The 25569-nt window shown below is 53.0% G+C and overlaps 10 protein-coding genes and 1 non-coding gene across 11 annotated transcripts; 7 read left to right on the forward strand and 4 right to left on the reverse strand.

Moving 5' to 3' along the window:
* Positions 1–1169: 1169 nt before the first annotated feature.
* Positions 1170–2567, reverse strand: HMPREF1541_08227 (uncharacterized protein; the record flags this gene model as incomplete). The annotated part of the gene is made up of 2 exons (XM_008722547.1): positions 1170–1184; positions 1233–2567. The coding sequence occupies 2 exons, from the start codon at positions 2565–2567 to the stop codon at positions 1170–1172; spliced, it is 1350 nt and encodes a 449-aa protein (XP_008720769.1).
* A 1385-nt stretch (positions 2568–3952) lies between these two features.
* Positions 3953–5740, forward strand: HMPREF1541_08228 (uncharacterized protein; the record flags this gene model as incomplete). Its single annotated transcript, XM_008722548.1, has 3 exons — positions 3953–4117; positions 4164–5520; positions 5574–5740. The coding sequence occupies 3 exons, from the start codon at positions 3953–3955 to the stop codon at positions 5738–5740; spliced, it is 1689 nt and encodes a 562-aa protein (XP_008720770.1).
* A 247-nt stretch (positions 5741–5987) lies between these two features.
* On the reverse strand, positions 5988–7729 carry HMPREF1541_08229 (uncharacterized protein; the record flags this gene model as incomplete). The annotated part of the gene is made up of 4 exons (XM_008722549.1): positions 5988–6996; positions 7050–7239; positions 7293–7314; positions 7400–7729. The coding sequence occupies 4 exons, from the start codon at positions 7727–7729 to the stop codon at positions 5988–5990; spliced, it is 1551 nt and encodes a 516-aa protein (XP_008720771.1).
* A 789-nt stretch (positions 7730–8518) lies between these two features.
* Positions 8519–9481, reverse strand: HMPREF1541_08230 (uncharacterized protein; the record flags this gene model as incomplete). Its single annotated transcript, XM_008722550.1, has 1 exon — positions 8519–9481. One exon carries the CDS (start codon positions 9479–9481, stop codon positions 8519–8521), a length of 963 nt encoding a protein of 320 aa, XP_008720772.1.
* A 1813-nt stretch (positions 9482–11294) lies between these two features.
* On the forward strand, positions 11295–12896 carry HMPREF1541_08231 (uncharacterized protein; the record flags this gene model as incomplete). Its single annotated transcript, XM_008722551.1, has 3 exons — positions 11295–11340; positions 11369–11467; positions 11515–12896. 3 exons carry the CDS (start codon positions 11295–11297, stop codon positions 12894–12896), a joined length of 1527 nt encoding a protein of 508 aa, XP_008720773.1.
* A 347-nt stretch (positions 12897–13243) lies between these two features.
* HMPREF1541_08232 (uncharacterized protein) lies at positions 13244–14458 on the reverse strand (the record flags this gene model as incomplete). Its single annotated transcript, XM_008722552.1, has 1 exon — positions 13244–14458. One exon carries the CDS (start codon positions 14456–14458, stop codon positions 13244–13246), a length of 1215 nt encoding a protein of 404 aa, XP_008720774.1.
* Positions 14459–15150: 692 nt separating this feature from the next.
* HMPREF1541_08233 (uncharacterized protein) lies at positions 15151–16491 on the forward strand (the record flags this gene model as incomplete). Its single annotated transcript, XM_008722553.1, has 1 exon — positions 15151–16491. One exon carries the CDS (start codon positions 15151–15153, stop codon positions 16489–16491), a length of 1341 nt encoding a protein of 446 aa, XP_008720775.1.
* A 341-nt stretch (positions 16492–16832) lies between these two features.
* Positions 16833–18250, forward strand: HMPREF1541_08234 (uncharacterized protein; the record flags this gene model as incomplete). Its single annotated transcript, XM_008722554.1, has 3 exons — positions 16833–16866; positions 16918–17088; positions 17133–18250. 3 exons carry the CDS (start codon positions 16833–16835, stop codon positions 18248–18250), a joined length of 1323 nt encoding a protein of 440 aa, XP_008720776.1.
* Positions 18251–21803: 3553 nt separating this feature from the next.
* On the forward strand, positions 21804–21890 carry HMPREF1541_08235. Its single transcript has one exon. It is a non-coding gene; the product is annotated as a tRNA-Tyr (tRNA).
* Positions 21891–23303: 1413 nt separating this feature from the next.
* Positions 23304–23969, forward strand: HMPREF1541_08236 (uncharacterized protein; the record flags this gene model as incomplete). Its single annotated transcript, XM_008722555.1, has 1 exon — positions 23304–23969. The coding sequence occupies one exon, from the start codon at positions 23304–23306 to the stop codon at positions 23967–23969; it is 666 nt and encodes a 221-aa protein (XP_008720777.1).
* Positions 23970–24713: 744 nt separating this feature from the next.
* On the forward strand, positions 24714–25532 carry HMPREF1541_08237 (uncharacterized protein; the record flags this gene model as incomplete). Its single annotated transcript, XM_008722556.1, has 1 exon — positions 24714–25532. One exon carries the CDS (start codon positions 24714–24716, stop codon positions 25530–25532), a length of 819 nt encoding a protein of 272 aa, XP_008720778.1.
* Between the last annotated feature and the right edge of the window lie 37 nt (positions 25533–25569).

Here is a 25569-nt window from a genome sequence, read left to right on the forward strand (position 1 = left end):
GCAGCCAGTAGCAAATATTGGTGCTCACCTAGTATGAGGACAAGAAGAAGCCATGGCGCATGTGCGTGCTGCTACCACGCACCGTCGCCTGCGGACTGCCCAATCTGCAGCTCGTGCTTGGTGGCTAGTGGTGGGCTGTTTTCACCCCACTTTGCAACTCATCGCCGTGGGGCGCATCAGCGCGCTGCAGGGTCGGCGTGTAGGCAGGCTCGAGGCCGATGGCAGTCTTGCCACAACCGGTGAGAACACGGGCAGAAGCGGCCAATGATGTTGTTGATTCGATACAGCGATGTGGTTCGGACAACTGGCGGTGTGATCAATCGCTTATGAAACTGTCTCGAGCTGCCGACATGTGAACAATTGAGCCAGAGTTCAGTCCGATGTGGATGAGATCAACCAGACCATTGAACTGTATTGCCTTCTGCAATAAGAAAAGGCGAGAAGCCAAGGGGAGAAAGTCCAAATGCCCCTCAACACGAAACGTGAAATAACTGCGGGCGACGGCACGGAACCTTCTTCGATCAAAGTCCACATCCAAGCCAGGGGGGTGCCGCTTAGCCGCAGCCAGCCGAAATCCTAATCCTCACATCCTTCTATCTGTTTGGTGACGAGCTTAACTGCCGTATTTGGCAGCATGCCAGGCGGTTTTTACGATGCAAGCGTAGTGAATAGCCAATGTAGGGCTGTCAGCATGCTAAAATGGCGTTAAGAGGTCACATCTTAGAGACGGTGGCAACCACAGCTTAACGCAGGCCTTGCTGAGGAACGATGAACTTTGGTCACAGCCTTCATGTTCCCATCAGCGTGTCTGTAATCAGCATTACATCGGTCTCAATCATGCTGTCGCGGGGCAAAAGAGATGCGACGGCTGGTCATGTCACGTGGCGAGCACGGCGCTGCTGGTTGGGAGGAATGTCGTACCTTTGCCCCAAGGACAAATTGCGGCCTCATGTATTGTTTCTGCTCCATTCTTAAGGCTATACAACTCATCGCCTTTCAGGCGAAGTGCGCCTACGCTGCAGCATGGACGTTCACCAGACGGAGATGCCATGCTAGTCGACACCCAATACCCATTCCTCAGCTGTTGATGGCTGATCACCTCAACCATCGCATCGATCTCCATCAAACCACATGACCGTGTCAGTGTTGAAGTCTGTGCCGAAGCCGCATCACTTGCGCTCAAGCTGTATCGATTGTCAGACAGGTCTCTCAGCAATGTCAGCTACACATACCGAGGAGTTAGGAACAGGGCGGCCAGCTGGGATGGTCGGCAAAGCTCGCTTGGCCTTGGTGGTCTTCTGCTGACGACCAAGCACATAGTTGAGCTTGTAGAAGACATGAGCCTCGCAGATCAGACGACGAGTCCGCTGAATCCAGGGGAGAGCGTGAGTGTATGCAAGTTTAAGCTCGTCCTTCAGCTCAACATCGTCCTCGCCGAAAGCCTGAATCTCCTGGATGACATCGTTGAGGTGGGCTTCAATCTCATCAAGCTGCTCGAGAACGACAATGCAGGCCTGGTTCTGGTGACTCAGAAACTGGGCCTTAAACTTGTGGTGACCACGCGAGTTGATCTCGGACTGGTAATTGATGACTGCGCGAACGACAAAGCGGATGCCATCTTTGGCGTCGTCGAGCTTCTCAATGTACGACTCGCGACTGAGAGGAGTCTCCTCGAGATCGACTTCCTCGTCTCCAACCCATCCGAACGAACACGAGAATGAGTACGCCCCATGCTTCAGCTTCTCGTCAAGTTCGGTGGGGATGTTGTCAGCGGGCTGCTTGACGAAGCCTTCGCGCTCGTTCTGGTTGACGAAGGCCTCGAGCCGACGATCGTCTTCGGTGAAGCGCATCTTAGTCGCCTCAGAATAGACAGTAACATCGTCGACAGAGCCAAAGGTATTGCTCAGCTCGCGCTCGAGAGGCAGGCGGCTGGAAGCCGTCACAGCAGAGTCGGCAGTAGACATGCGACGAAGAGGTGGCATACGAGCGAGGGCCGCATGGTTGTACGAGGTCGAGGTTGAGCCTGCATTGGAAGTGCGACGAGTGCCCGGAACGCTTGCACCCTTCAAAACGTCCTGGGTGGGAGATGAAACGATGCCGGAGGACTCAGGAGGTTCTGTGTTGTCAGGCGACATGGGAAAGACTTCGACACCGGTGTGTGCTGAGGCGGACTTCGCAGGAGTAGGGTTGGGGGTCACAGTACTGCCGCCAGTCTGCTCAGCCGCCTGCTTCTTCTGGTCGAGCTCGACGTCCTTCAACTTATTGGTCGCTTCCTGGAGAGCTCTGTCAGGTCCGTCATCCTGAACAGCAGAACCGATGCCGAGCGAGGTGTCGACGGCTTTCTTGGCGGTTTGGTTGATGAAGTTTGGCTTCTCCAGGGGTCTGGTGCCTCCGATGTGGACAGCCATGGAGTCGATACTAGGGCTGTCGTTCTCAGACAGCGGGCCTTGAGCACTGTCGACTGCCTCACTCAGCATCAGCTCAGTCATCGCAGCCTCGCCGTGCTTGGGAGAAGTCTCAGACTGGGTGAAGTAATCAGTGTCAGCGTTGGAGCCATCTTCAGCCATGGTGCTGGAGATGGAGACGGGCGGCGAGCGCAGATATGACACAGTGAGTTGATGATCATACAGGTTGGCAACTGTCAATGGAGACACACGACGGTTGCCCAAGCTGATAGTGAGAGAGTGCATGGAGAAGATGAAGAAGATACAAGGAATGCGGAAGTCGGATGGTGAACTTGGGAAGGTACGATCAGGCAGGAACTCGTTGTCACAAACTTTTGACAGTTACAGGCGCAGGCAGGAGTCAACCGCAGGCAGGTCTTCACTTGCAGTCACGTGCTTCACTGACTGGCAACGGGCTTTCACTTGTCATCCAGAGTTCGGCATTCTCACTCAAGCTCAGGACAACGGTACAAGTGATGTAACTTCACTGTCTTCGAGACCTGCCCCTGAAGCACTTCCACTCATGCGACATAGGCCTCTCCAGGATGATATGCACCTCTACAGCAACATTGAGACAATCTGGATTTGGAGGCTTTCGAATCCCATGAGTTGCGCACTGACACAAACTCTTAAACTGCAAGAAGAGCAGAGGTGCTATGCCAGAGCTGACGGTCCTGACATACGCAAGTGGCCAATATCGCATGGGCCAGTCTATACCTGCATCACCAGACATGCTTCTCGCGAAGGAGGAGGCGGAAGCATCCTGTGGACGGTGGAGGTACTCCTCATAGTAGGTATATGCCGCTGACCAAATCGACAAGCGGTTGTTGAAGGCTTAGAATTCAGCATCAGAACTACTTCCTCACGATCATACTCGCCTTCTACCCTGCGACCGATTTGCTGCCACAAAGAGATCCCCACCACGTCTTTGCTTGTTACCACATGGAGGACACCATCTTCTCCATACTGTGCTTACGGTTTTGAACCACAATCATACACTCCGTTCGAGTTGTTATCGCGCTAATCAACGCTACTACGATGACTCCTGGTGCATTTGCCAGTGACTATCGGTACATTAACGTCAAGAGCAGTGCTCGGGTCTGCAACAGGCAATACTAATCTGTTGGCTGGCGAGAGTGCCCTTTAGCAGCACGAACAAAGTTGCAACATTGCTATGTAGTATTTGTGGTACCAATCGACGTCTTGATGCGTCGACGCCTGATCCGCCGAATCTCCATTGTAAGTAATGACATGCGGTGAACCAATCACGGGGACAAACTTGACTCGATTTGGTCCTCAGTCCTCAGCATGCTGTCACACTAAACTTTCCCCCACAAGAGATCGGGGCCGACCCGGATATCATCTGCGGGGCCCCGCCTCAGCCGAGGACATCGAGAGACTTTCGGCACAAGTCTATGCGGTGCAACCGAAGATGTCCTCAAAGACTGGAAGTTTTGTTTCATCTTCTCGCGTATTCCTCAGAGCGTTTTCTATTGTTGGTAGTGAGTATGGGCAGTATTGGTAGCGCCAACGCCGCTTTGCATCTCAGCGCTGATATTATCATTATCGGGGGAGGCTTCTCCGGTCTTTACGCACTATACAAAGCACGCGAGCTCGGCTTGACAGTGAAACTGATCGAGGCCGGCTCTGATTATGGCGGCACATGGCATTGGGTAAGTTGAGTGGAAATTCGACTCAGTTCAAGGCTCAATTATCCAGAATCGATATCCTGGTGCAAGAGTCGACACCGAGACTCCGTACTATTCCCTGTCCATTCCCAAACTGTGGAAAACATGGACATGGACTGAGCGATTTCCTGGGCATGAAGAGTTGAGAGCATACTTCAGGCACTGTGGGACGACTCTAAACGCATATGAAGACACGTACTTCAACACAGTCGTTGATGGAGTCTCTTTCAGGGACGGCAAATGGCATCTGAATATACGAGACGAAGGTACCGCTGTCTGCAAATACCTCGTTCTATCCACCGGCTCCTCATATAAGAGACACTATCCTAACTTTAAGGATATGGAGAAGTATAAGGGCCAGCTTGTACACTCGGCAGCCTTTCCCGAGGGTGGTCTCGATGTCAAGGGCAAGCGAGTTGCTGTAATTGGAAACGGCGCCACTGGCGTGCAAATCGTGCAGGAATTGGCGAAGGAAGACTGCGATCTGACAGCATACATTCGAACGCCAAACATTGCATTGCCAATGAAGCAGCGTAAGATGTCTGCCGAGGAGCAGGAGGCTGCTAAGTCATTCTACGGAGCTGCTTTTCAGAGTGCAAAAAACTGTCGGTCAGGGTTTCCCTACAACACAACGACCAAGCTTCTCAGCGAGGTATCGGAAGAGGAATGGAAAGCACAATTCGAGGAGCTCTGGGAAAGGGGCGGCTTCTCATTCCTGCTCTCGAACTACCGAGACTTTCTGGTCTCGAGGGACGTCAATAAAGTGTTCTACAAATTCTGGGCCGAGAAGGTCAGAGAACGAATGAAAAACCCGGAAAAACGTGACATTGTCGCACCGTTGGATCAGTCCATCTTGTTCGGGACAAAAAGATCTTCGCTCGAGCAAGATTACTACGAGAGTCTGGACCGAGACAACGTAACGGTCCTCAATCTCAAACAATCTGGCCTATCTCATTTTACAGAGAAGGGGATAGTGACTGCCGACGGCAGAGGACGAGAATACGACATCGTGGTACTTGCGACAGGCTACGACAGCCTCACGGGCAGTCTGACAGACCTTAACATCGAAGACACCTCCGGCCGGCTGCTGCAGGAAAAGTGGAAGCAGGCCACCTACACCTACCTTGGGCTGATGATTGACGGCCTGCCCAACGCGTTCCTAACGTACAGTCCCCAGGCTCCAACATCGCTCGCGAACGGTCCACCCATCATCGAGATTCAAGTGGACTGGATCGTCGACGCCATTAAGAAAATGCGGGACGAGGGTATCGACACCATCGTACCTCGCTTCGAAGCAGCAGAGAAATGGCGCGAGGATATTCAGGAGATGAATTCCAAAACACTGTTTCCATATACGGATTCTTGGTATATGGGCGCCAACATCCCTGGTAAGGATTTTTGCCTTCTTGATACAAGCTTACTAACCGGGAAACTCGTGCAGGCAAACCTCGTGAGCAGTTGATATATCTGGCTGGCGTGGACGTGTATGCGAAGGAGGTCAGGGAGGCACTAGATGGCTGGAAAGGTTTCGATGTAAGAATGACGACACAGAAGGAGGCTAAGGATGCACAGTCTGGTGTTGAGTCCTTGCATCTGACGGAGAAGTGAGCCAAAGGGGTGGATGATGTATGAGTTTCATCAGATCTACAGGATATTGAGCAGCGTAACAGCACTCGAATTATTGGGCTACCGTGGTTCGTTCTAGCGCAAAAGGGGGCGAGCTCTCGAACTCTCCGAATTGTAGACCCGTTGCTCTCAAACGGACAGACAGTAGAGTGAATGTCCTTTCCCAAAGTAGCATCACGCACGCAGCTGCAATGTACACAACCCATGCCTATCCTATCCCACGCACTCCTCAATAGATGTACCTGAAATTCATGTTTTCCCGATCCGTCATGTCCACATATGCGGTAGCGTTCAGATCTCGGCCCTCCAAGCCACCCTCCATTGCCGCCTGCAACTTATCCCGCCTCACGTTCTCGCGCTTCATCAGAAACCAGAAGGTCGAGATGAGGCACACCTCAATCAGATGACTGACGATCATGCTCCAGATCCCCAGCTCATACGTCGGCGACTGCTCCGCCAAGTAGAAGAAGGGGCCCGCAATATTTCCCGCACAGTATCCCAGGAACAGCACCGCATTGGTGACCACCTTCTTGGTGTGGCCGGCGGTGTTGGCGATCTGCAAGCTCAGGATCAACACGAAAGCCGCGTTGTAAGGTCCAGTGAGCAGGTAGCAGATGTAGCGGCCGACGTTCTGGTCGTGGGGAACGAAGCGCAAGCCGAAGGCGCCGGCGATGTTTGGACACAGGAAGATGAGGACGAAGAGGCAGCGGCGGTTCTCGTAGCGGTTGTTTAGGAAGACGCACAGGAGTATGGAGAGCGCGATGAGAACGCCGTAAGGGATCTGCATGAGTGTCGTGACGAGGGTCGAGAACCCGAAGCCTTTGATGATTATGGTTCCGAAGTTGCTGATTCCTCCGTTGGGGATGTTGCAGACGCAGCCAAGCGTGAAGAATAGGTACAGCTTGATGTCGAGGAAGGCTTCTTTGACTTGGTAGGGCTTGAGGTGCTTGTTCTCAATGCCTGTTTGGTTGCTCTTGAGGCGCTCGATTGCGATTCGCTTCTCTCTATTCGAAAGGAACTTGGCGGTGACCGGGCTGTCAGGCATCAGGATTCCAATGACGATACCCCAGATACAGCATAGCGCGCCAATGATGATGAACTCATAGCGCCAGGAAGCTAGGGCGCCATTAATGTGGCCGATGCCGTAGCCCAAGAGACCACCCAAAGCGATGCCAACACCGTTCGCTGTGTACCACAGACCAATTTTGACAGGCTGTTCCTTGCGGGTATACCACATACTGTTACTTGGTCAGTGCCTGAAGTCAGCGAGACCAGAGTGGAGAGAACGGACCACGTGATGAGCATGAAGGAAGGATCTGAACAGGCCTCTGCTGCACCTGCGAGCACTCTGAGCGCCGCAAGGCCAGCGAAGTTCTGTACAGCACCCTGAAAAATCAGGAAGAACCCCCATAAGAAGATGTTGACACCCAAATATTTGCCTAGGGGGAGGCGCTGCATCAGGAAATTGGTGGGAAAGGCCCCTAAATGAAGCGAATCAGCGCATGATCAGGTAAGATATGAGCGTAGCACGTACATGCTAAGAATCCGAAATAGAACTACACAGATCTCATTAGTAAAGTTGCTCTAGTAACACAGCCGCGGGAGGTGGTGGAAGTCGATTGTCAGGACGGGAAACTATACCAAAGAGGATAACCACGAGTACTGCATCCCGACCAGGTTGAGATCTTCCCGAATGCCGAATATCGCAGCATAACTGAGAGTGGTCTTGTCAATGTAGAAGAAGGCATAATTCACCGCGATCAGCGGCAGAATGAGGAAGTCGATCTTCCTTATCAACTTCTGTTCCTCCTCAGGCGTGATGGGTTCGTTCAGGTCATTTGGATCATTGAATAATGCCAGTGCAACGTCTCCATCGTTGGACTTGGAAGAGAACTTGAACTTGCTGGTTGTTGGTGGCAATTGGAGCTCGTCATGAGCGACGGCGTCTTTCTGATCAGGTGATTCTGCCATGTTGCCGTCGATCAAAGTCACAAGAGGAAAACCAACAGTAAGTGAAAAGGTGGAAAGGCTTGTACAAAGAGCAGAAATAGTCAAAGACGCAGCATGATCAGCGGAAATGCGCCATCCGGCTGGAGAAACGGTAGAAGTAATTGCCCACCTTTCATGTCACGAGCTTCAGTTCACCTACCGGATACATCAAACACCAACACGCGAGCGCGATGTTCAACGGCATGACGTCCGAGGCGCCGATGGTCCCAGGCCAAGGCGCAAAGAAGTGCTTGGAGAGCTGTCTTGAGAGGCTTCATGTGCTTGTCACCAAATTGTCCGAAGCAATCAAATGCAGTGATCTGCCGTGTTCGCTTGTAGGATGCGGGGACAAGGACCGGGGGCGGCTCAGAGTTGGTTGAGGGTGACTGTAAGCTGTGGGGGTATTTGGAGACTTGCGGGATAGTTGGAGAATGTTCAGCAACGTCGATACGGTAGCTCGGCATCAACGCCGACGACGTTGCAATGTGGATGGGTATTAAGCTCGGATGGCATAACATCAAGGGACCATGACTTAGCTGTAGATTGATTGGAGGAACTGCACGTGGACCTACCTCGCCACGCACTTCGCCTTCGCCCGTCTGTCGGATGCGAAGGATCCCAAGACAAGCCTCAGATTTAGGTGGCCTATGATTGCTCGTGGGGTCTTGCGAGCAGGCCTGGAGTTCGTTGACATCGATGATGAACGTGAGGAGTATATGCTTTGGTCGTCCCACTCCGGCTTTCCATGGTGCAACATCCATCATAGCGATCTCAGTCGTGTTCTTCCTCAGTCAAACCTGGACAGCCATCCATGGACTCGTCAGGGTATTGATACTTGCACCAGAAACAATAGTGCCACTTCTCGCGCAGATATGTTGTAAGTCTGGCAAGCTTGTCGGCGGCAGGTAAAATCTCAAACTCATCGAGCTCTTCATCATCCTGATCCAAATCAATGTCCACTTCTTCGATCTCGGCACTCTTGTTCAACGCAATCTTGTCGTCCTTATCCTCCTCCGGGTCATCGTTCTCAGCTCGGCGCGAGAGCGATTGGTGCAGGTCGTATCTCATGCGGCGATCTCGCTCCTGTAACAATCTCTGCTTGACTAGTCCTCGCCAGAGGACGTTGACGCTTTGGAACGTTTCCGTACGTGGCTTGTTGACGGAATGTCCCTCCAAGTGATTATTGGCTTCATTCTCTTCGAGCCGTTCACAAACCTTCATTGCCCCATATACCTGGCCTTCGGTTCGCTTCTCCTCGCGTTCCTTTTGTTGGCGTTCCCGGAAGTCGCCTTCGTCGACCTTTCTCTTCTTAATCTCTTCTTCCGCTGCTGCGGCTTCCTCTCGAAACTTGCGCTTGTTCTCAGCGTCTGCACCAATGCCCGCACGTCCTTCTCTCATTTCGAGACCGATTGGCTCAAGTAGACGTGTCTCTGCGGCGCCGTCGCCATCCTCGGATCTCGTAGCACCTAGAGCAGTACCTGGTTTGTAGCCCAGAGCAGCCATCATCTTGAAGCCTCTGCTGCTTGTGTCCAAAGTATTGGTCTTGAGGGCTTCATCTCGTTTCACTGCTTCTTCAGCAGCTAATTCGGCTTTTGACTTGGGTCGACCTTTGGCTTCAGCTTCTCGAGCCTGCCGTCGTTTCTTTTGGGTAAGTGTCTCTTTCTTTGTAGATGGATTTGGCTCCTCGAAGGTCATTGTTAAGTAATCATCTTCTTCGTCGGGAGGGTTTGCCATTCTTACGGTCGTCAGGCGTGCGACCGATGTACCCTGTAGAGTGGTCGGGTTGCCCCCAACGCAGGATTTCGGTTGGACCGCGCTGGCTTCAACTTCCGAGAAGTAGGACAACCTAAAACTTCTTTCCTGCTCTTGTAACACACAAGTTTCCTGCAACAATGTCTCTCGGAGGGTTCTGGTACACCGCAATGGCAGCAGGTGCCTCAATAAATCTGGATTTGTGACTACAAAAGCAAGTTCCGTCAAGCGTGATGCAGACAGCCTCGACATGCAAAGGCACAGATGACGGGCGGTATCACGTGATATTCTCCCACGGTTACATATTACAGCGGCTGAAAAACCGGTTAAATTTCTCGCACATTTCGCAAGAGAAGTGCAGCCCATAATGGTCTGAATTGTCAGCCCAGGTACGTTCCAATCGAACAATCCAATCCTGGTCCACCGCTAACGGTGGAATAGTGACGCAGTGGTTAGCGTGGTGAGTCCTACCGCACCCATTGCATTCTCGCCTATCATCCCGACCACCAGCTAAACGTTGGCTCATTAGTCGTTCTTATACATATGCCTGAAATACAGCATAAGTATGGCTCCATTGAGTTATGCGAAAGTCCCGAGTTCGACTCTCGGTTGGGCTATTTTATTTTTTGCTTTTGAGTGAATTGATAGCACTAGGTACGCCTGAAGGCCGCGCCGGACGTGATGGTCTCGGCGGACAGAACGCAACGCTGTACCTGCAACTAACTCTACTCCTGGCCGAGAGCCTCCTTTTCGATGTCTCAGACTCAAGTTCCAGTCAAATTCAGCTCCTCATGCGGAGCGTTGGTAGACAATGATAGGCAGGATCTCGAGGGCAAACAGCCAAACAGTCAACGACCACTTTGTTGCATGCTTATTATGGTCAGTAGGACTTGCACGCTCAACAACCGATACCCACCGGTTTACAAGGCATATATACACCCTACTAAACGAAAGCAACAACATGCATAGTAAGCAACTCTATCCTGCCCGCAATTGATGGAATGCTTGCAACGGTGAGTCGGCGGTTGTGAAAGCCGGAGTCAGCTCACCCAGGTAAGACCTTTGCACATCAGTCCGGAGCGAGAGGCTTAAGTTAACTTCGATGATGCGTGGAGGTCATGTTTCCGCCAATGACTACCGTTGACCATACTTATGCGAACGAACATACTCGCATCACTTCAATGCACCGCGTTTCCCAGTCCGGGTGCCCCAGCTTTAGCCGACTGAAGGTACTAGAAGAGCACAGACGATTGGGATGCCTCATCGGCAATCCGAAGATTGAAGCTCCCCGACTGGCCATGAATCGAGTGGCCTTCGAACCATAATGACGAAGATGGCCAGGCTGCTTGCAGACAGCTCTGCGTATCGTGCCGCTCTCCATCCTCCTGCATCTCCTTGCCTTTGGAGCCCAGACCAGCAGATCATAGCTGATACGTCCTTGAGTCCGCCAACGCTGCAGGGTCGAAAACGCCTTGAATCATCCCTAACGTGCGGACGCCCTTAGGTACTTCAACTATGCTAACGTCCGACACTTTTGCTACTGCTCATACCAACTGATTTTCTACCTGGTATTTCTATCCGAAGACTGTCCGAGATACCTGATGTGGGCTTTCCAAGGCTCACGGGCGATCCAAAGTCCAGATGGGAGGAGTGACACGCTGGAATCGGACCGTTACGAGCCTGCATCGGAGGAAACATTGTACTCTGCTCCACGACCGAACACTTCAACACCTCGGCCTATCGTTGACCTCCATCGTCACAGCAGTGATGCTCTCAGGCACCGTCAGAGACCAGGATGGCCGAGAACGTCTTCTTGTTCAACCTTGACGCTTGGCCACGAGGTTGCAAGAGTTGCTGATGTAGAGAAAGACGCCCCAGAGCCTGCCGGTCCCCCAGCACCAACGAATTTCTGGAATACCGCTTTGCGGACGACCAGAAGAACTATCTTCATCGAATACTCCTGGACATGTAAGTGTTTAGTTTTGCTACCGTCACGCTGCATCTGACATCAACAGTGCTGGTTCTGTGTGCCTTCGTTCTCGGAGTATTATCAATCTACTGGGGTGCCCTCTTCCGAATAAAGCAAAACCTTAAGCATGCAACCATTGCAGTGGTCGACTTCGATGGCCAGCTGGCCCCATACAATTCAATAGAGCCGAGTGTTGGGCCTTTCGTGGTACAGGAGATCCGAAGAGCGGCCACCCTCCAGCATGCTTTAGGATACAAAATCCATGACCCGGCTGACTATGACTTCGACACTCTGGCAGTTCGTCAAGCTGTCCATCACGAGGACGTCTGGGGAGCGATAGTCATAAATCCCAATGCCACCGCTCTCCTTCGCCAGGCCGTCGAGCAAGGCAACACCAGCTACGACCCTACCGGAGCCTGTCAAATCATCTATAACCAAGCTCGGGACATCGAGTCCTTCAATCAGTATGTCATCCCCACGCTCACCCGCCTCGGCACCGACATCAGCTATTCCTTTGCTACCAATTGGACTACTTCCGTCCTCACGAACAATTCTCTGCTCACTAGCACCTATGCCACGACGCCTCAGGCATTATCCCCAGGGATAGCATTCACAATCTACGACCTGCGTCCCTTTGATCCCCCGGTCGCCATTCCCGCCGTCTCCATCGGCCTGATCTATCTCATCATCATCGCCTTCTTCAGTTTCAGCTTCTTCATGCCCATCCATTCCCTCTTCCTCAACCCCGCCGCCCCTCAGCCACACCCACCCCTCCGATTCACCCACCTCATTCTGTGGCGCTACATCGCCACCACCACCGCCTACTTCTTCCTCTCGCTCGCCTACAGCCTCGTCAGCCTCGCCTTCCAGATCCCCTTCTCCAACACCCCACCCGCCGGCCAGTCCTCCTTCCCCACCGACGCCCCCATCAACAACGCCAACCTCGTCGGCCACGCCACCTTCCCCGTCTACTGGCTTCTCAACTTTCTGGGCATGGGCGCGCTCGGCCTCCCGCTTGAGGTCGCCGCCATGCTCCTCCCCAACCGCAAGCCATGGGTCTCGCTCTTCCTGATCTTCTGGGTCATCACCAACGTCAGCACGGGCTTCTACGCGCTGGAACTCGCCCCGACCTTCTACGCCTGGGGCTACGGCTGCCCGCTGCGCCAGATCGTCTACGCGAGTCGGTCTTTGTTGTTCGGCACCCGGAGTCAGCTGGGCCTCAACTTTGGGGTACTGGTGGCGTGGATCGTCGGCGCCACCGTCGTGTGGGTGCCCAGTTGCTTTGTGATGAAGCGGAGGGTTGCGAAGCAGAAGCAGCGGGAGGCGGGCATCGCGCCAGCGGGTAGGGATGGGGGAAAAGTGAAGAAAGTGGTGACGGATCATGCCAAAAAGCTAAATGCTCGGGTTCCCAAGGCTCCCAAGATGTAGCATGGCTGCAAGAGTCGGGCATATTAATGGCGTTGGACGATGACATCAGAGAGTTTATAGGCAGTCGGATTGATAATAGAAGCAGGGTGGTGGAACCGGAAAGGAAGCAAGATTCAAGCTGCGAGGCGTTGTCGACCTTCATTGACTACAAAGAATTGCAATTGTACCCCTGATCCTTTAATCAATGCACCCAGTAGCATTGACACCACAGCTACCCCTTTTTGGGCAGTAGTCCAGTCGTCTTAAATCACATCGCCTGCTCATCTAGTCGCCACATATGACGACTCGCTCTGAACGCAAATTGCTGGGAAAGTGTAACGCCTTCTTTTCTAGACCAAAGTCCAGAATCAATCTCTTTTTCTGAGTACTCTTCTTCCGGAGGCTGGCTCGGCAACGACGACCTTCTTGTTCGCAGTGCGAGTATTGCCTTTGGATGGCGCACCTGCCGCCTTCTCTTTGGCGACACTAGAAGCCGTGGGCTTTGTTGCCGCAGTCCCTGCGCCAGCTCGTGTAGCCCTTGCTTTCGTCACCGGTGGCGCCTTGGTAGCAGCAGTGGCACGTGTCCCACGCTTGGGCTTCACAACAGTGGTACCGCTGGAAACTGCTGACGAGTCCGATGTATTAGAATTTTGGCTGGCGCTCCGTTGAGGCGAGGGTGGTGCAGCTGGACGAGGTGGCGGCAACATCTTGCCGCGCGTGTTGGCTGTGCTGGCCGCTGTGGGTTTGGAAGGCGAGGTCTTTTCGCGGGAGGTGGTACGGCTAAGCTTGCCAGCTGCCGCAGCAGTGCCACGTTTTGTGGATTCAATCATACCATGCATGGAGGCAGTAATAGCACTGCTAGCGGCTGAGGCGGCAGTCTTCAGAGGTGAGGCTGGCTTCAGAGGAGACATCGGTCGTGAGAAATTGCTTTTCATCGGTGAAGTCTGCTTGACGGGAGAGTTTGGCAGGGTACGGGAATTGTGAGAGCGTGGAGACAAGATGTTGGTCTGCTTGCCGTTCCGAGAAGTGGCCCTCGCGGGTGCTGCATTGGCAGCCGCATTTGTTCGAGTTTTCTTAGCGACTGGCAGGGGCTCCATAACATAGACGTCCTCATTGTCGCGCGCAATGTGAATCTGTGAAGACTTGCGCTTCTTGCCCTTAGGAGGTGATTGTTTGTGGATTGGAGATGCAGGCTTTGAAGAGTGCTCTTGAGGGAGCGGGGGCAAAGGTCGATCGTGTATGGGACCAAATCTGGCTTGCGTCTTTGTAGGCTGTGTCGGTTGCGGTTTGGCAGCAGCAGCGTGCTTTGCCATGAGCTCTCCCATGGTCATCTTTCGCGTGGCCATTGGAATGCGATTGACGCGTCGTTCGACTCGCGATCGCAGATCCGCGCATTGGAGAGCATAGTGAGCTCGAAGTTTCCGTGCTCTTTCCGTGATTTCAAGCTGTAGGTTGTCAATGAGCGCCTGCTTCTGTGTTTCGGTAATCTTGAGCTTCTTGCGCGCGGGGCTGCCGGTGGGTGTCATCGGCCGAGACGGCTCGTCCATCGCTTCAGACTTGCGCTTCCGAGATTGAGGCGCCATTGTTGCCCCTTGTTGCGACTGGACGGCTGCTGGATGGTTTCTTTGGTACAGAAGACCACGGTCGGTTCGCGTCTTCGCCAACGGTTCAATGCTGAGTGTAGCCCTGTTGCGTCGGCCAACGTAGTGCGACTTAGGGCTGGGAATCGTAAAACACGTTCTTCCAGCTCGAAGGAAAGTACTGTCGGATTAGAACTACAATGCTCAAAGGTGAATGTGGTCAGGGCTGTGATGGGATGGCGGAGGAACTCAAGTCGGAAGCAGTAAACAAATGGTCCGCGCTAAAGACTTGGCAATGCCGGTTGCGCTAGCTCGATTTGGGGTGCTTCAACTCTTTCCTTTCCTTGCCGTCTGACAACCGCCGACTTCGACAGCAACATCAAAGCTGCTCCTCTGTGCAGATCAAGTGGACTGCATGCTCAAGTGCGTATTGGATGTGATCTTCCCCAATCTGTTCGAAGTTCGCGATGCAAATGCCTCTGCAAAGACTAGCATCCCGGTCTAAATAGGGCGTGAATGACGTCGTCTTGACAAGCAATCGTAGTTGGAGGGCGCCGCACTCGATTGGTTGCCCGGTTGTAAAGCCTTTTCGCCCTTCCTACAGCAATGCTGGCTTTTGAATACAAGTACACAGGTAAGTGGGCCTCGAGAAGGACCTCAAGCAGTGAACGGACAGGCCGACAACGCTCTGCAACATGCCGCAACAGACAGACCCGAAGGCTCTACTTTCAACACGTGCGCAGAACGAAGCCGCGCCGAAGCTCAACACCTTGCTATGGAAGATTCTCAGCGATCAATGGCACCCGCAGGACAACTCTGGCGGCTACGTGAGCATTGGTGTGGCCGAGAACCGTTTGATGCACTCTGAGCTTGAGCAACACATTACGCGCAATATTAACGTCAAGGACTGTGCCTTCACATATGGAGATGGCCCGAAAGGCAGCCACAGACTCCGAGCTGCGCTCGCTAGGTTTCTAGGCGTCCACTTCAAGCCTCGCATTCCATTAGAATCGAAACACATAATAGTGACCAATGGTGTCACGAGTGCGATCGAGCATATGTCGTGGGCGTGCACAAACCCAGGAGACGCATTCATCATCGGTCAACCTTACTACGGAGCCTTCCCCGGAGACATTTGTCTACGACCTGAAGTTGAATTAGTCACCGTCAAGTTTGGCGATATCGATCCAATGAGCATCGAGGCTGTCAAAGATTACGAGAAGGGTATTCTTGATGCCAGAAAGCGGGGAATCAAGGTGAAAGGTATGATGCTCTGCAACCCCCATAATCCTTTGGGGCGTTGCTACGATCGCGAGGTGCTCATTGAGTACCTCAAGCTCTGCGAGAAATACCAGCTGCATCTAGTCAGTGACGAGATCTACGGTCTCACCGTTTGGATCAACAAGGAGGACCACTACCCTCTGCAACGACCCTTCAACTCAATAATGTCAATCAACTTGGAGGGCCTGATCAACCCATCCCTGGTACACGTTCTGTGGGGCACGTCGAAAGACTTTGGAGCAAACGGTCTGCGGCTTGGATGCCTCATCAGTCAGTCAAACCCGGCGCTCCATGAAGCCCTGACCTCGGTCGCTCTAATGTCGTCTGTCTCGTCGATAGCTGACCACGTCGTGGCGAACTTACTTGAAGACGATGGCTTCGCAAACAATTATATTGCTACCAACCAACAAAGACTGTCACAGTCCTACAGCCACGTCATCGATTTCTTGCGTGGTCATGATCTTGAATACACTCCTGGATCAAACGCAGGCTTCTTCGTATGGGTCAATCTCGGAGCCGCATACCTCCAGAAACATCCGGACAGGCGAGGAAAGCGAGACCTGACTGAAGAAGTAATGGATGCCTTACTTGAGCAGAAGTTGTATCTGGCCAGTGGGATCTTGTTCGGAAGCGAAACACCAGGAATCTTTAGAATAGTGTTCTCTCACCCATCAGACTACATTGGAGAGGCGCTCGAGAGGATGTGGAGAGCGATCGAAGTTGGCTGCGCTGGCCTAGAGAAGGCCAAGCTATAATACAGCATACAACTCACGTTCTGTGCTTTCAAAGTTGCTTCTTCCGTTCGAACCATATCCGTACTATAGAGCATCAACAACGATTGAAAGGAACAAACAGCGCTTGAGATAAATGATGGTAAAGAATTGCAGAATGGGAGTAGGTCGAGGGACTGAGGCTTAACTTGCATCCCCTCCGCGCGTCTGGCCCGGCCTTGCCCGTCTCATTTTTTGGCTGCATGCCCCGTCGACCCCTTCATCCCATAAGCTGAGCACATTTCTGTATTTGTATATTCGTGTGTCCCACGATCTGCGCATGGCTTTCGTCCTGTGTTACCAGCCACAGGAGAGGTCGCAGAGATATGACCGACCCTTCCGACCTCAATGTCGCTCGAGGTACGTGCACGTGATTCCGCAACCTCCGCACTTTACTGACGCTGCTGGCAGACTTCGGTGATGCTTTGAGCAGTCTACCCTTACATATCCTGCACGCAGAATTGCAGCGACGCCAGGATGGCAACGAGAAGCCGGCATGCGGGAGCTCCGGAAAGCAGGGAAGCTACACTATGGGCGCTCACGTCTTCGCCCTATTCCTCATCCTCGCATTGAGCACACTTGGTACGTAGGTCAGTGAGAGATTGGTCCACGTCTGACGGTCGCAGCATGCTCTTTCCCAGTGATAGCCCGCCGCTTCCCGAAACTACCTATACCGCACCGCTTCCTCTTCCTCTCAAGACACTTCGGGACCGGTGTACTCATTGCGACCGCCTTCATTCACCTCCTCCCTACTGCCTTCGTCTCCTTGACCGACCCATGTCTTCCCGATTTTTGGAACAGGGACTATCCGCCCATGGCCGGTGCAATAGCGATGCTCTCAGTCTTCATGGTCGTGTCTATAGAAATGTTCTTTGCGACCCGCGGCGCAAAGCACGAGCATAACCATGAGTGGGCACAAATACCCGACGATGAGATATCTTCAATACCACACGCCCATGGAAATGGCCATAGCCCTCTTCTACCGCGTGACGAGATCAACGGCCGTATAGCTCTATCTAACCTACAAAGTCCTTCAACGGCATCAGCCAATGGTCATCTCGGATCGCCGCAGCCACCACCCTTCCGAGCAACGCGCTCTGATGTCGACGATGAAGATGACTCGGACCTCGAAGATCTCAACGCGCTAGATCCCATCGAAGCCGACTCTCAACCGTTCACGCAAGCCGCTAAACCCCCCCACAATCGGCGCGACTCCCAGTCCCAGACTCTTGCAGACCGCGACCCACAAAAGGCTCTCCTGCAATGCCTCCTCCTTGAAGCCGGCATCCTGTTCCATTCCATATTCATCGGAATGGCTGTCTCCGTGACGACCGGGACGGCCTTTGTTGTTCTCCTGATTGCCATCTGCTTCCACCAAACCTTCGAAGGTTTCGCACTGGGTTCGCGGATAGCTGCTCTCATTCCTGCTCTATTTCCGGCTTCCTCGCCACGGCCTTGGCTGATGTGTCTGGCTTACGGGGCAACGACACCCATCGGCCAAGCTCTCGGCATTTGGATGCATGGGATGTACGATCCCGAGAGCCAGGTGGGGTTGCTGATGGTGGGAATTACTAACGCTATTAGCAGTGGTTTGTTGCTTTTTGCCGGGCTCGTGCAGTTGATCGCCGAAGACTTTCTGAGTGAGAGGAGCTACGAGGCTTTGAAGGGAAGGAGGAGGCTGGAGGCGTGTGCCGCTGTGGGTTTGGGCGGAGTGTTGATGGCCGTCGTAGGTGCCTTTGCGTGAACGTTTGGATATTCTTTCAATGAGATTCGGATTTTCAAGAAGCTATGCTCTTCTGCCTTGGCAGAGAGTATTGCACCAGACGTCCCCTTGCGATCTTGGGAGCCGTCGGTGGCCAATATGCGCGACCCATGAGAACCCACGATGCTACCAGCACCTCCCAGTCAACGCCATCAGGTATGTGTTTCACCGTCAAGAGATACATCATCAGCACCATATTTCCTCTCGCTTTCCCAAAATGCGCTCTCTCATTCGCAAGCGAACTCCGGGCAGCACCATCCTTCGTACTGTCCGCTAAACGGATCACCCTGTTCGTCGAGGCTCGTCATGCAGCAGCACAGCTCCCCACAGCAGTCATTGTTCTTGCCGCAGTCGGCGTCCTTGGGGCGGCAGGCGACGGGAGCCTTGCTGTTGGAAGAGATGAGGTCGGCTGTGGCGTTCATGATGTTGTTGTTCGCGGTGTTGTTCGCGGAGGTGATGCCGAGGGTGCGCAGAGGTAGCATCAAAGGAAGGAGATGGATCAGGAAAGTTCTGGCGGACATCTTGTTGAGTCTGGCGTGAGTGATGATGCTGTCGGATGTTCGAGGAGCGGTAAACGCCTGTCTTGTACGGGGGTCGTGGATGAGAAGTGTTGTGTTGGGGTGACTCGTCTGATTGTTTGTGGTTGTGGAAAAGAAAGCCATGAGACTCCGCTGACTTTATAGCTGGACGCGCCAGCGTCACTATGTTGGTGACGGATGGGGAGCAAACGCGATAGTGACAACGTGCCCAGGCTGAGTCACCTGGCTGCGGTCTGAGTGATGGTAATGAAGGCTGCCGTGAAGTTGAGGTCATATCTTAGCCTAGGTAGTACTCGACGGTCGTGCGGTACGCTATCCAACGACAACATGGAGGTGAATACAAGACTTCAGCTGTATCTGCCGTCGATGCTCCAAGTGCCGCCGGTTACTATTCCGTGTTTGATCTCGTTCGAGCCCAGATGCCTGCCTCTTTGTGCCACTTGGCGTGTCCGGCGCTTCCTCGTTGCCGAAGTCAGCATCATCCTCCGCGGCCTTGATGAACTTGAGCTGCCTCTCGATCCAATTTTTCCAGTTTGCCACGGCTTTCTTCCCATCACCCTGCTTCCGAAGCTTATCTTTCCCCCTCACTCGGCCGACGCTCGTTCCCTCTCAATCTTGATCTCTTCAAGAAGACGATGAAGATATTGAAACTCGGGTTCGTCATCCTTACGCCACGGACTGATCTCTGTGACCCCGTGGGCACCCAGTAGCATTTTTGAAACCAGCATCTCCGTGACTTCCACAACATCCGCGGCGTCCATCTTGTGCCCTGTGCCGACGCGTGTCTGGTGGCAGACTCAACAAATCAGCGGCGGATCTTGCCCACGCTTAGCATATGGAGCAGGATCAATCAAGCCGTTGTGGAAGAGACAATGAGTCGCTCCTGCCGTGCACTGCGGATGCTGGCAGGCGAAGCATTCATGGCAGATGCCAACGTCTGACTCTTTACCATAGCCAGCACATTCCGGCAGATTCGCATGATCGCCGCAGACAGCTACCGTATTACGGCATCCTTCTTCCCGGCAGTTGGGGCTATCTATCGCTTCTCCCGAAACCTCTACCTGTTGCTTCAGGGCATGGGTGGTGCACAACTTGGCTCGTCAAGAGCAATCGGTGCACTTGATGTCAATACGATTTTGTTCTGATCAGGACGGCTAGCCAGACCCCAACGTTTCTTTGGAATATCATCGTTGCTTTTAGTCTTCGTCATGTCATCTGAATACCACATCTAGTTCCGGCCAGACTGAAGATTACCTTTGCATGCGACTTGAAGTATATTGAAGGGTGGATATCTGCTGTTGAACATATCATCGGACCACCCTGGGCGTTTTGAGGAAGTGGGAACTTGATACTGAAATGCAATAGAGCCTCTATGGCTTCGCTTTCCTTACCGTTCAGTTGCGCCATTGCGTCAATGAAAGATAGTATAATTAGTACTCACTTGGAGATGCAGACTCCAGATGCAATTGAAAGGGGCAAAATGGAGGAAGGGGAGGAAGGGGAGGAAGCGAATTGCAGGCTCGAACCGTAAAAAGGCGGCGTAACTTGGCAAGGCGGCCTAGGGCCAGCAGCTTGCCAAAAGAGGCAAGCTACTAGGTGACAGGCGGCCTGGACTCTGTCTTGGCGTGGTCTATATCTATTGCTTTGTGCAAGTGCTTTATTAGATAGAGATCTCCCCAAAACCTTGGGAGCCCTTCTGGAGTTCATGAAAATGCTCTCGCGGCCGCCGCTGATAATTGTGGGAGCCCTCCCTGAGTAACTGAACTGACTCGCTTTAGTCGCCGATATTTGCGGGCACCCCCCTTGAGATCATAAAATAGATCTTGCTAAAATCCATCAGGCTTACACCTGGTCTTAAAGCATCAGTTATCTCTTGTTCTACTGACACGATGAATAGTTGCGAGGCGGTCGTGGGTAATGGCAAGCAAGGCGCTATAAGTCGGGTCTTCAGCAGGCTGCGGACTATTGTGGCCAATAATCCGGGTGAGAAGAATATTGACTAGGGTTTGGTTCGTCTTGCCATCTATCTTTCGCTGGTGGAACATACTGGCGTCCTCAATCCAGAGGTTTTGTGCTAGATACTCTTGAATAGCAAGGGGGAGCTTGTCGTACCGAATTCGACCCATTGAACCCGTTCTTGAGCAGTAGATTGGTACACGGGTTGAAGACATCGTCAACCTTTCCAAAGTCTGCAAATCGAGTCCGGAATGTTGGATAATGTAGACGTAGTATGACGGGTAGGTTCGAGGTCCCAGCTGGTCTTATAAGGCCTGCAGCTGCTTCTCCTGATAGATCTGTCTCCTCTCTAACATCCTTCTCCCAAGCCTTTTCCATGGCTGAGTCAGGTAGTGCCACGGAAGGCCAAGAGCTTGTAAGATCCACACTCACAAAGCTCTGGGGATCGCCAACTGACCTTGAAGCGGCCGCTACGGGTCCGTAGCTGGTGCTTGAGCGTGCGGTAGACTTGGTGGAAGATAATGTGGAAACGAAAGTTGTTGGGTAGGCTTGCGTGCGGACTCGTTTGTATGGTTTATGATTTGCAGATTGCACTGCACTAAATCCCCCGCCTACCATTGCAAATTGAACCATAAGCCATTTCAGCTGCTATTGCATTTCCCATGTAGCGACACACTAGGGCTGCTGAAAGCACTCGAACAACACGGGCAATTGGTATATTTTGTCATTGGTGCGTTGGTAGAACGAACTTTGGGCTACGTACGCGAGGTGGATGTCATCTCGACGTGCCATACGGTCAACACAACCAGATCTACTCACTGTATCACAACCCTTGGGCGCAGGGATGCCCGCGGCGAATTCAGGCACCGGGGAATTGTACCGGAGTTTGCGTTCATTGTGGTGGGTGGGGCCCACCGTTGACCCCAAGACGAATTTGGAGCTGCTGTCACGAGACTTTTATAAATTTGTGTCCTCGAAAATCGAGTCAAAATCATCCCTCGCTTGGAGCACAAACTCCTCGCACAACGGGCACTCAAAAGCCCTCGATGGTGTAGTTGGATATCACGTTCGGCTGTAATTGAACAATTGTTACCGAAAGGTCACCGGCTCGATTCCGGTTCGAGGGAATAAATCCTTTTCTTTTTGAGGTTGTAGTCTGACCCTCTTCTTTTTTTTGAACTGTGGGATCGTCCAGGGATCGTCCGCACAGGAAGAATCCTTGCAAAACGTGGGATATATGGTGGGATGCCAAGTATCCACCCAGGTGAACGCCTACTACGGTTTGGCAAACACACTCCCAAATAGCTTCCAGCAATGAAGCATGTCTATTTACTTCCTTTGGTGATGTACCCGGAGAGGAATCGCTCTTACACACGGCAAAACCATATCACGGATGCAATATGTGGTAGGTAATTGATACCGGGCTATGGGTGTGATCAAGGCACTTGCTTCAGTGTCCTATACATACTCGCAGGAGACCCCGATGACTGCATATCTCTCTACTCTTCAAAGTGCTATGCAATGCTCCAAAGTGCTGTAGTTAAGCAAAATCACAGCAGATTTAGAACATCATAAGAGCTCTCTATGGGCAACCCTATAGATAACACCACTCAGTTTGATCACCGAGGTCTCTTCCACCGCTTCATCACACCACTCGCAAATGGCCTCGAAAGACTCTTGCACAGAACATGTCCCAAGAGTACGAGGTGCTGTACCCGAGGGTTCTGCGATCCGATGCCAACGAGCACATTGCGGCGCGAGAACTATATATGCTCCGCGGAGTTCCTTTGGCAGGCAATTTGATCCCGCCCTAAAATTCCCGCTGCGGAGCCTGAGCCCTGCCGAGTCCCGCTGAACAAGAGTCTCTTCAACCGCATGCAGAATGTTTATTACCGTAAGAAGCAGCAGTCCAGCCGGATGATGCTATGGTTCTGGCTTCCCTGTGGTTGGAAGACCTCGGAGATATGTGAAGGGACGATCTTGGATGGGGATACGTTGGTGCGTACACGTGCTGACAAGTGTGACAGAGCGTCCGCCTCCGCTGAAATATCAACCGCCGACTCCGTCCGCAGAGGCGGAAAATGACGCATACTGAGTGGTGTGAGGCCGCCCCCAAGCCCTCCACCGACCCAATCAGCTCTATACATCTGCCCGCTGACTCTAAAGACCCTGCCATTGGTTCTGTTGACATGCCTGCTACCATGATCCGCTAGTTCATCATCCCCAGATACCCGATGCTCGCTTCTGCTGCTTGGTGATCTCCCCGCGGAGATGATAAAGGAACAATTACGAATGAATTGATGTTCGGTCAGTCCACCGCGACAAAACATCGGCCCTGGGCTTTGCGGTCGGAGGCTTGTGCAGCTTGGAACCCACCAAGGGGGGTCTGACCGTGCATCGAGGTTCGCTATAAAATGAGGAAAGCCTGCTGCTGCTGCTCGAGGCGGACATCATCATCACCCAAGTAATCCTCATAGCATTCCATTCTCACATTGCCCGAAACGCTTCAAGAACCCAACCACATCAAACAGTCACTCACAATGCAGCACATCAATGCCACGGAGATCACAACCTCACTTCCTGCAAGACTAGCATACCTACAGTCTTTCCTGCAGTTCGACCCGGAGGTCGACGGAGGACTGGTCCACGCCTGTAAACCAGTCCTTGGACCTCTTGTGAACGGCATTGTGGATGCTGTGTACGACCATCTCCTCAAGTACGATATCACCGCCACGGTTTTCACAAAGCCTCAAGCACATGGTCAGGCTCCCACCTCCCTCGACGAGCTTGGCGAAAGCGAGAATCTCAAAGTTCGGAAAGATTTCCTCAAAGGCTACCTCATTCGCCTAGCCTCGAACACAGACTGGACCCCGTCGAGCAACTTCTGGACATACCTCGATGGCGTCGGCAAGGCTCATACCGGTGGAGTTGGTGACCAGAGTGGCCTCAAGCACAGGAAGAACAAGCCACCGCTATGGGTCGACTACCGAGACATCAATCTGCTGCTCGGCTGGGTAGAAAACGCAGTCACAGATGTTGTTATGGGAGTAGAAAGCCTCGACCTTGAGACGAGAGTGAAGATCCTCAAAGCACTCAACAAATTCTGGTGGATTCAGAATGACCTGTTTGCTCGACACTATATTGACGAAGGTGGACCAACTGCGAATGGTGAAGGTGACAACACCGAAAATATGAGTAGGTCCTGAAGGCTGCTAGAGTTCGGAACACTCGTAGGCATCAAAGCCCGTACACGGGGCGATGTGCAGAAGACTGGGCGTTAGACACTTTGTAATCAACAATTCACCTCCAGTTTCGCATTTTATAAGATCGCTTGATGCTGTCTACGGTCGCCTAATCTGTACATCTTCTGACCTCGTACAGACATTAAAGATATCAGCCTAGGGAGCTCGCAAGAGGCACCAAGAGACCGTTGACCGAGGGAATCGGCACGTTTGATTGGTCAGACCCCGTCAGGCGTCCTATACAAAACTACGCGTGCATCGCAACTCCTGTGTTCTTTAGGAAACTGCGACCTCAAACGACTCGAGCCTTCTATGCCCAGTCCTCCGTGCGTCTGGAAATTCAGATTCGCTATAGTCGCACCACGTTGATGCACCATCATATGGCATACGACCGCGACCAATTTGTTCCTCAAAGAGGCCGGCCTTTCACCAACTCTCGGGTAGTCTTTCCTTTCATTGGCTGCTCATAACCCTCCGGGTCGGCCTTAGGTACTGTGACCCTTCATGATCGCGGGTAACGCATAGCAGGACCCGGTCTAGATAGATGTAGTCAGACAGTATGGAACTTCGGCCCTGGTATAAATATAACGTTCCACAACATCCAAGATACTCACGACCAGCCTCGCCTTCTCAACTCTCACTCTCAGTCGTTCACAAGACTGACTCAACTCCTAGGACATATTTGCTTTCTGACCCTCATCTTACACCATGACTCTAACAGTCTACTACCTGCATTGGTCGCAAGGCGACCGCATCATCTGGCTCTGTGAAGAACTCACCGCGCTGATCCCCGACTTCAAGTACGAACTCCATGTCTTCCCGCGAGGCCTCGAGGAATCCGAAGGCAAACAAACCCTTGTCGCACTTCACCCGTCCGGAACATCCCCTACCCTCAAGGATACCAACGTCTCTCCCCCCATTGTCATCACGGAATCCCAAGCCATCCTCATGTACATCATTGACGTCTATGGCTCCGGCACTTTCGCGCTCAACCCCTCCGCCGGCCCCCACATCTACAGCCAATACCTCTACTGGCTCTGCTTCGCCAACGGCAGCATGCAAGCCTTCCTCAGCGCCGACATCTACGCGGCCTCTCTGCTCAACGCCCCGGGCTTCCCCACCGACACCCTGGCAGCCAACTACGCGCACCAGTCCTTCATCCGCCGCACCCCAAACCACCTGAAGCAGTACAACGACCGCCTCGCCACCAACACGTACCTGGCCGGCGACGATTTCAGCGCCGCCGACATGATGAACATCTACTGCTTCACGCTGCTGCGCGTCATCTACCCCATCGACCTCTCCGAGTACCCGCACATCCGGCGCTGGCTGAAGCTCATCACGAGCCGCCCCGCGTACCGCAGGGCGATGGACAAGGGGGAGGACGGCATGCCCGCGCTGGTCACGCCGACGGTGCCGCAGCTGACGTTCCCGGTTCTGCTGAGCGTGGCGCCGTGGAACTCGGTGCCGGAGTTGGTGAAGATGAAGGAGGAGCAGGATGCCGAGGACAAGGCGAAGGTGTCGTGAAAGGGTATAACTTTGTGGTGGAGAGGCCCGGTGGCAT

Source organism: Cyphellophora europaea (assembly GCF_000365145.1).
Source record: "Cyphellophora europaea CBS 101466 unplaced genomic scaffold supercont1.8, whole genome shotgun sequence".
NCBI classification, from domain to species: Eukaryota; Fungi; Ascomycota; class Eurotiomycetes; order Chaetothyriales; family Cyphellophoraceae; genus Cyphellophora; species Cyphellophora europaea.